This window comes from Leucoraja erinacea, chromosome 20 (assembly GCF_028641065.1).
Source record: "Leucoraja erinacea ecotype New England chromosome 20, Leri_hhj_1, whole genome shotgun sequence".
Classification (NCBI taxonomy): Eukaryota; Metazoa; Chordata; class Chondrichthyes; order Rajiformes; family Rajidae; genus Leucoraja; species Leucoraja erinaceus.
In genome coordinates, this window is record NC_073396.1 from 17,291,745 (window position 1) to 17,302,022 (window position 10,278).

The 10,278-nt window shown below is 40.6% G+C and overlaps 1 protein-coding gene across 3 annotated transcripts in view; it reads left to right on the plus strand.

The window, feature by feature from the left end:
* usp22 (ubiquitin specific peptidase 22) overlaps positions 1 to 5,247 on the plus strand; it is a 99,294-nt gene extending 94,047 nt beyond the window's left edge. For all 3 annotated transcript variants that reach the window (XM_055651397.1, XM_055651395.1, XM_055651396.1), the window contains 2 exons: positions 205 to 354; positions 1,671 to 5,247. In XM_055651397.1, coding sequence (XP_055507372.1) covers positions 205 to 354; positions 1,671 to 1,713 — 193 coding nt within the window. In that variant the 3' untranslated portion in view covers positions 1,714 to 5,247. The remainder of the gene's footprint in view (positions 1 to 204; positions 355 to 1,670) is intronic.
* Positions 5,248 to 10,278: the final 5,031 nt, after the last annotated feature.

The window sequence follows — 10,278 nt, forward strand, 5'->3', positions numbered from 1 at the left end:
AAAGAAATTGCAAGTAACATTTAGCATAAATGCCTTGAAGATAGCAAAAAATATGAGCAGGTTTGGCTGGTAGAAAGTGCTATCCTAAGGAATATTTGAAGTGAAATTATGACTGATCAGTGTGAACATGCATCCCTGCTACAAGCTGTTGGAATTGTGCACATCTTTTGATCTCAGTAACATTGTCCTTTTCACTTTCTGCAGGTATTCACTGTTTGCTGTAGTCAATCATCAGGGAACACTGGAAAGTGGGCACTATACCAGCTTCATTCGACAACACAAGGACCAGTGGTTTAAATGTGATGATGCAATTATCACCAAGGCTAGCATAAAAGATGTGCTAGATAGTGAAGGGTGCGTACCAGTGGCTAGTATAAATTTTGGAAGGATGAAAAAGATATGCTGGTCGATGATTCACAATAACTAAAATGTCAATGCAAAACTGCAATTACTGCCTTTTGATTATCTTTGCAAACACATTCACCAATTTCTGCAAAATTTGTTACATCTCAATTATTAAAGCATCTTCTTCCTTCCAAGTATGGGTCTGTTTCTCCCGATTCCACACTTTACAGCACTCTTGCATCAGGGCTAGATTCATTTGTTTGCTTTAGAATCCGAGATTCGTGAATAATTTTGTTTTGTGGAATATGCTTTGTAAAGTCCTAACCCATATCTGCATGACCTCTAATGCTTGGATATAATTGCTTTGATGCAGAAAACATAATAATATTCTAGCCATGTTCTTGGTAGTTTCTTGTGGAAATTCTTTGTTGCCTATGGCAATTATATTTTTGTTTTAATCCCAAATCCATTTTGTATCTCGCTCCAATTATGTAAAGTTCTCATGAAACTTCATTTGGAATATTGTGTTAATCTGCTCCATCAACTATGGGGCAGGTATACTAACAATAAATGAATGACAGTGAAGATTAACAAGACTGATTCTTGGGGTGGTGGATTTATCATGTGAGGAGATATTAGGCAGATTGAGGCTATACTTGCGTTTAGAAAAATCAAAATTTCATCGAAATGTGCAAAATTATTTAGTGGCTTGACAGGGTAGATGCAATGATATTTCTCCTAAATGTCTCAAAGCAGGGGTTACTTTCAAAGTAAGCAGTCAGCTATTCTGGATTGAAGAAATGTCTTCATATGGCAGATGGTGAATCTCTATAATTCTCTATCCAGGGGAGTGGTGACAGATTGGTTGCTGAGTGTATTGATGGCAGGCTGATTGAAAGATGTTAGACATTAAGGGAATCTATCAATATGGCATGGATGCTGTAGGGTGATATTTTTGAATGAGGGATCAGGCATACAATAATTGCTGGCTGATTTACTCTGGATGTTTGTGTTTATCCCATCTATTTTTTCCTGATTTCTATCATCGAGTTCTACATGATTTCTTATTTGGTTTATTTTGTATTTGTATTTTCTGTAGCTTTCAATTCCTTTCATTTAAACAAGGTTTTAAAATGTTGTATAGTACTGAAGATATTACATCAATAGTTGGATTTGCATTCCTAGTATTGTCTGCACAACAGTAGTTAGCGTCACTTTTAAAACATTTGCTGTAATAAAGTTTTGTGGTTAGCTCTGGTGTGCATTAGTACACATGTTGATCACCTGTTTTGTATATACATTAATACGTATTTCATTCTCTGCAGGTATCTCTTGTTTTATCACAAACAATTCCTTGAATACGAGTAGCCTTATCAGACTGGGGGAAGTCTTCAGAACGATACACAACCTACCTGAAACTCTAAGTACTGTCAGCACTGAGTGAACCTACTTGACATTGACTTTGGTCTGAAGGAATGAGACGGCACCCAATGGAATGCGACTGAGGAGGCACGGGTTATCCTCAAAGCTGCAGCCCGCATCTCTGGAAAGAAGGGAGGGGGGGAGGGTACACATCTCTGCTTCTGTTCCCATGGTGCTCCAGCTTCAGCTGACCAAGTGTATAACAATAATAACAAACCATCCCATTGATATGTGATGAGTTTGAGAGCAAATGGATGGTATTAATGACTTGCAGATACACTTCTGTGGATTTAGATATTGAGTACTGTATGAAACTAGTAGGCATATATTTTCAGAAAAATGGCCATTAAAACTGAATGCAGTACTGAGACAGGTTTTCAGTATGTATGTGTTGCCAGAGGACTGCGGATTAATACAACCTGACAGATCTCTCTATTGGGCCCAGGTTTGTTTGCCTTCTAGCTTTGTTATTTTTATTCCTGTCAAAGGTTCAGAGCAGCTGTGCCGTAATGAAACTGTACTGGACTTGGTATTTGTTTATTGTACAAACGCTCATGTTTTAAGATGGCCTTACATCACAGTGGTGGAAAATTTTGTGTTTGTGTCTTAAAATATGCATGCGTGTACGTGCATGCATATGTGCGCACACGCATGCGCACACACACATTGCAGTTTGAATAGTGGCCACAGCGACTGCTCTGGATTCTTCCCTTTGGTTTATTTTTTAAATTATGCAGTCTGGGCATAGCAGTAGATCAATGTTTGAGACTTTTGCTGTTTTGTCAGAAAGTAGGATCCATGTGGCAGTCTGAGTGGCCTTCATTATACGAAACAATGTGATCAGACCAGAGGGGCCTGAGACAAGGGAATGCTGATGAAATGCAGCCTGTTCTGTTTATTCTCACTTTTATATTCTGTATTTTTGCTTTTGGAACTATGATCCACAAATCAAATTTTCTGTACATCTTTCTTAAGCAGGACGGGATGTTGAGGAGCAACTCCCAAAGAGCTTGTTCCAAGGGAGCTGATATTGCTCATTTCATAATGTTGTACAATCTCGGTTAAAGATAAATGTTTTATTTATACACAAAAAAAATCATAAAACAGAGCATAACTATGATTAAAAGTTCATGGTGATTAGCAAACATCCTGGATGCCATGTTGATTCTCAGTAAACCATCTGGCCCATTAAATATACCTTTTTAAGGCGCAGTCCCATTTGTTGCACTATTATCCTGTTAAAGGTTAATCCCTCACTGGGTTGCTTTGACCCATTGCCTATATGAAATAATGTGTCTTCCCCTACCAGAGCAAGAAGCCAGCCCTTTGTTACTTGCTCTTGGTTCAGCCTTCATAAAATACTGTAGTTACTAGATTGGGAAACAATTAAACCAATGTTTCTGAGTACATGGCATCCATATCGTGGTTGCTGCAGCTCTGTGCTTATTGTGATGGGTTTTTGTGTAGCTGCTAGTAATCAGGGCACCAAAATAGAGAGAAATGCAAGGCACTGTGGAACCAAATCCAAATTCTAGCCACTTGAGTTAGACGGGGTAACTATTGTAGGAAGTTCTTGGTGTAGCATCAGTAGATGGAATCCCAGTTGGTATTTACCATATATTTGAAAAACTACAGTCAAACTTTACAGAAGCAGAATACAACTCAATCCAAATGCAAACTGATGCAATTAAACTTTCCTAGCATCTGCTGTACTTGAGATGATACAAGCTTAAAATATAGGATGTCATTTTTTTCAACGGAATTGGCACGTAAATGATTATTTCCAATTTGGCCAGACCTTTGACACAGCAGTTTGTTCATGTGGAAATGCTGAGTTTTGTGGCAAACTCCTCAAAATGTCAAGATTTAGTATTTCTGAGACTGAAGATAAAATCTGGAATATTCCCTTTTGCTATTCTCCTTTTAAAATAGAATAATTTGTTTGAATTCCACAGTCTGTTCTACTCAATTTTATTTTTTTAATTTTCTTGCCATAAAACGCCAGCAGGAAATTGTAAATATGTGTGTTCTAGCCTGAAATTTGCGCTTATAAGTTTATTCACAAACTAGACATATGGCAGCTGGTTATTGGATTATGAGACCCTGTCAATTGAATCTGCCTGCCAGGCAATTGGTCATACCAGAGTGGAATTTCAGTTAACCTGTGGAAGCATTTTTAGTCAATTTTCCCCTCGGCACCTCTCTGTGTATTAACAAATAAAGGTTCCAGAGTGCTTTATATTCCTCGGGAGCTCAGAACTCAAAACTTTGTCACTCGGCTTAAAAATACTAATGCAAGTTGAGTTTCATTCGTGTTCATTCCTCTGGAATAGGCCTTCTAAATATTGGGTTTTCTTGTAACTACAGTGAAGTGTAGAACCTGTGCTGTTTACATGTAGGTGAATGCAGTGTAAGTCCCACGCGGGCATTTCATATGCCATCCCCTGTGTATTGTGCGGTGCGCCAGAAACTTGAGTATTTGGGTATGGCATGGGCAATGTCCACATGGCAGTGTAAGCTACATTTTGAGAATTGTTTTCTCGTACATTTAAGGTCAAGTGACAGGTTTTCCATTATTGTGGTAAGAAATTTTCCCTCCATACATTCCCATCTAAACTTTTTAATGTTGCTGTGCAAACAAAATGATTCGTACAGATTTCTTGCACTGATTTTGTCTGAAATTATGTAATAGCTAATGAATGTTAATTGATTTGTGATCTGAAAGCAAAAATAAGATGTTCAACGTGACTCTTATAATCCTAATGATAATACAACTGCTAAGCATTGGCTATAACATTCATTTTGGTGATAGTTTTAGATAATCTCCAAAGTAGCATTGTTAGTGGCAATTACTTTATTTTTTTTTAAAGGTGAGTTTCTATTTATTTTCATTCACAATTATGCAAAAATCTCAAACATGTCACTTGGCCTTTAGATTGTCTGACATCCTGCAATGGACTCTTGCTCCACTTTAAACAGATGTGTAGCTCACTGTAGTGGAATGGATTCACTAACAGAAGTGAAAACATCCAACTGTAATACGACTGCTTTCACACACCTTGCCCTCAAAGCTTACAAAAAAATCAGCCTCCCCAGTTTGATAAGTGATGCCCTCAGCTCATGAGCTTGGGTAATCACAATGCATTCGGAGAGTTGCCCTCTTTATTTGTGGGTATTAGTGTTTGGTATACAAAAGCTGCTTAAAATAAAATGCATTTCCCGGAGTGCCAGGTGGGTCAGGCATTTCCCATGCTAAGGGTCATTTGTTAATGCACTATCCTCTATATTAAAAAAATGTAAGGACTCCCATTAATATCCTCCAGACAGGGTAATGTATATTTGAATTCAGCCCCACTATGTTATTCTAGTTCTCCATTTGTGGTATTGCCTGCAGTACCAATTTCATTTGTAATCTCATTTGATTTTTATTTTCCATGTTCTGAAAAAGCGAAATGTCAAAATAAATCATTTGACTATGGGAGACTACTTGATATTGTCTTCAAATGTCATGGAGACATAGTTATTTGTATTGTATCATGTTATATTTCCCAGTTATAGATTTCATTATCCAACCACAGAGAAACACTTTTCTCCCTACATAATGCCGCCAAGTATATATAATTTTGGATAGCCTAATCTCACTTGTAAATCGTGGTAGCAAGAACAAACTTGTTTTAGCCCTGATGACCTTTGGTGAAACCAAGTTTGAATATTAGCTCTGTCATGCATCATGCCTCTATTTTCTCATTGTCTTAAACTTACGTTCAGTATTTTCTAAATCTGTGCTTGATTTTGATTCTGTTATTTGTGAGGTATTATTTCCTTACACATGAAAGGATCACTAGTTTCTGTACTTATAACCTTATGGGTGTACGTAGCCTGAATTATCCTGATTTGTGCACACTTTATACTGTTGCCATTTTTTTTTTATTGATACAAAATGCAAATCCTTTTACAATCAGTTTTGTTTTATGATCTTTATAATTCCCATTTGTTAGAGTTTGCTTCACAAGTCTCGCTTGGTATGGCCTCTGAAAATCCAAGTGTCACAGTATTTTAGATGCATGATGCATGTGTTTTTTTTAAATTCGCCATTATGTTCATCGTGTCTGACATTGTACTTGTTAATATTCATTTTTTAGTTTTGTTATTTTAGTGAATTTTAAGTTTTCCCACAATCCAGGTAAGGCTAACTGGTCTGGAACTTTATTTCTCACGCTTCCTTAAGATGTAAGGCCATTTAGTCCATCAAATCTATAGCTTGCTTTGTTTCTGATTCGTTTTTAGATCCTTCAGTGCAATTCCCAATATCGGATGAATCACCTTTTCAGCAACTTCCCGAAGGTTAATTTGAAGATGTTTTTATATTTTTTATATAAGGTAGAAGATCTGTGGGTATAAGAATTCAACAGGTGCAGTAAAACAGTCGTGATGGCAACTCGCGTTAGATTGCTAATTGCTATTAGATTTTGACATTTTATAATTCTCTTCTATTTTTGAAGTTGCAAACTTCATTTCTCTGGCAAAACTATTCAAACAATCTGCAGCCATTTTACAAATGTATGCAGTATGTGAGTTCTGTTTAGTTCACTATTACAGCATTTGTTCTACTGATAACAAAACGGAGTAATCCAGCTATTCCCAATTCCTCGCCCTCGACCTAAAGCCCTGCTTGCCTTTCAGCCATTTATCCAGCTGTCCCTTTGACTACGATTGAATCTTCCACAGTGTTAGTCGATCTTAACGCTTTTAAAATAGATTTAACCAGTACATTCGTGTCATTTACTTTTCGCTCATAAGGTTAGCTGCAGGAACTGGCTGGTTTCCTTGCCCCCTCTAACCTCTCCCCTTACTCTCCCCCTTCTCCCCCTCCCCAAATCCAGCTCCTCAAATGGCACAAAGACGCCTGTGGTACTTAGCAAATCTGAATAACACATGATCCTTGAGTAGCCAAATATTGTCTCGTCCATGTCTTAAAATGATTTACCTACTTTTACTGAAGATAGCTTTGTTAGATAGCAATAGTCTGCGGCAATATCCTACCCCTCTAGTAGAATAATTAAACTAAAGTGCCCTTACTAAAACAGAGCATGCTCTAAAGCTTTTCTCTCGTAGTGAAGTACACCCTGTTGTGACGAGTGTGCTTTTTAATCATTGTCGAGTGGTTTCAGTACTTCATATGGCATTTCTCCAGGAAGCTCCCTATTTCTTTAGTGCTGGGTTGCGAGGGTGAACAGATGATCTGGAACGGCTTGTGTTGGGGAATTGTCTCAGAAGGTAGAGTTCGTATGTCGAGGGCAGGTGGCTCCTGGATGCACTGGCGGGATGTGGCGATGTTTGTCTGCAGCTTTCGGCCTTTCCCGCCGATCCTCTGCTCCGAGAAGCAGCAGCTACAAGTTTCCGACGGATCGGAGGATAAACTTTGATTCTGGTCGTCTTTTTCAACGCCTCGTTGCTGCAGTCTGTCTGAAGAGGAGTTGGCGCCATCTATAGTAGAGTGCAGATTTACTGTGCTAAATTGCTGCTTTACGTGTACATCTTACAGATAAAATATGTTATCGTTATTTTATTACTTTCCTCCAATCTCCTCTGGCACTTTTCCACTCCTCTATAGTTTCTTCAACGTTTGTTTCTACCCAAACCTGGTCTCAGCCGAGGAACGGAGCTCCGGGCTACAGGGACCGCAGTGGGCGGAGTGCTACGGCAATGCCAGGCTGCCCAAAGATCCTATAGCGGAGCTCTGCTATAGGATCTTTGAGACTGCCCGCTGCCTGGTCTTGGGTCGGGCTCGCAGTAACCAGGGCAACAGGTGCTGGGGACCCCGCCTGTCTTCGCTCTCCCAGCTCGCACAGATTCGTGCAAACTTGCAGCGTGGGCCCGGGGCACCAGGCTGAACCCCCGAGCAGCGACGCCCCAGTCTGTTTACGGGGCTGTGCTGAAACCACCGCACGGTCTCCGTTTGTGAGGCTGGGAGAGTCGAACATTAACCTCCCGAAAGTACTTAAGATTTCCATTTTTAAACTTCAACACGCCAGTCAGAGAACTATAAGACTATTAGTTGTTAGAGATTGGAAGGAACTGCAGATGCCGATTTACACCGAAGATATAGAAACAAAAAGCTGGAGTAACTCAGCGGGTCCCAGAGGACTGCAGAGTAGCTAAAGTCCCTTTATTTTAGAAGGGAAGTAGAGAGTATCCGGGGAATTACAGGCTGGTGATTCTCGCGTTAGTGGTAGGGAAGCTATTGGAGAGGATTCTTTGGGATAAGATTTACTCCCATTTGGTAGAGAAAGGGTTAATTAGGGAGTGTCAGCGTGGCTTTGTACCATGGCATGGCAGGTCGTGTCTTAATAACTGCATCGAGTTTTTTTTGAGAAAGTGACGTAAACATAGACGTTACTACGGGTTGGTTAGTAAGATTGCAGATGACATATAGATTGCTGGGGTCGCTGACTGTGAGGAAGGCTGTCAAGGTATACAGCGGGATACAGATCAGCTACAGAAATGGATGATGAAATGGCAGATGGAGTTTAATCCGAGCAAGTCTCAGGTTGTTGCACTATTCAATGCAAGGGGAAAATATGGAATTAAAGGAATGACTCTTAACAGCAATGATGTACAGACGGATCTTGGGGCCCATGTCCATAACTCGCTGAAAGTGGCAACACAAGTAGATGGAGTGGTAAAGTAGGCATAAGTATGCTTACTTTTACAGGTTGGGGCATTGAGTATAGGGTGATTTCACTAAAGGTGACTGGAGCGTAGATCCGCACCCACGTGACCAAAATTCTCAAGTGGAGGACACTCGAGGGTTCGGTACATGTTAGTGGATGGGAAAAAACGCATTTTCCCACCCGTTAAAAACATAGAAAACGGCGAGGTTGTGAGCTGCAATTTACTGTGCCAGTCGGGGTGACCGTGAGGCACAGCTACCTAGATTTACAGGGGAAAAAAAAGATAGCAAGTAAGGTAAATTCAAGAGGGAACTGAAGGTGCCAAAGCGGCGGAAATGAACAGCCGACATTTGCCGTGGATATTTACAGGTCCAAAATATCGGGAATTATCGCGTTTGCTCGCTGAATTTCATCAAAAGTAAGGCATTATTAACTTACTTTTGATAAATTCAGCGAGCAAACGCGATAATTCCCAATATTTTGGACCTGTAAATATCCACGGCAAATGTCGGCTGTTCATTTCCGCCGGTTTGGCACCTTCAGTTCCCTCTTGAATTTACCTTGCTATCTTTTTTTTCCCCTGTAAATCTAGGTAGCTGTGCCTCACGGTCACCCCGACTGGCACAGTAAATTGCAGCTCACAACCTCGCCGTTTTCTATGTTTTTAACGGGTGGGAAAATGCGTTTTTTTCCATCCACTAACATGTACCGAACCCTCGAGTGTCCTCCACTTGAGAATTTTGGTCACGTGGGTGCGGATCTACGCTCCAGTGGCCTTTAGTGAAATCACCCTATAAGAGTCGGGTTGTCACAATGCAGGTTTATAGTACTTTGGTTTGGCTGCATTTGGAGTATTGCACATTATTGTGATCATCCCATTACAGGAAGGATGTGGAGGCTTTGGAAAGGTTACTGAGGAGGTTTATCAGAATGATGTTTGGATTAGGGGTTATTCGCCTCAAGGAGAGGTTGAACAGACTTGAATTGTTTTCTCTGGAATGGCAGAGGTTGCGTGCAGACTTGATAGAAGATATAAAATTATGAGAGGCTTAGATAGTAGACTGTCAGAACTTTTTTCAAAGTTTTCTTTCCAGTGTAGGAGAGTTTAAAACTACCGTATTTCCCGGTAATGAAGGCGCACCTGCGTTGAAGACGCACCCCCATTTTTAGTTGCTAAATTTTGAAAAAAGGCTGGTGGGACAGGATCAAGGATTTGGTTTTAGTCCAAGGGTCAGCAACCTGTTTTGCATATGGACCAGGACCCATGTTTGTGAGCGGATGGCGGGCCACATCTATCGCCATTGTTAATAAATGGAGGTAATAATACATACTAACTAAATTAGTAATTTGTAATAATACATACTAATAATATATAAATTAGTAATAATACGTTAATAATACATAGTTTTCACCTGTTTTTCAATTAGTTTTCTGCAGTTCCCAGATCCCTCGCGTCCCCGGGACTACGTGTAGTTCCCAGGTGGCCTGCGAGCCCCGGGAATAGCTGGCAGTTCCCAGGTCGCCTGTGAGGCCCGGGTCCAGCTGCAGTCCCACTACTGAGTGATCCCCGACCCCGACCCCCTGCTACTCGACACTCCTGCCCTCCCCACAACTTTACCCCTGGCGGCCCAGCCCTGCTGACCCGGGCCAGACTCCCCACACGCTGTGGAAGGAACTCTTTCCCTCCTCCCAGCGGTGCTGTTCTTTTACAGCCGCTTTACTGAGGGATAGCCAAATCTATCTTTCTTGGCTAACAATCTAACGTTCGGCCGCCAAGTCGCAGGTACATTTTTGGGCCTTATTTTAGTGTAAAAAATAACGGCTTGATTGCCGGAAA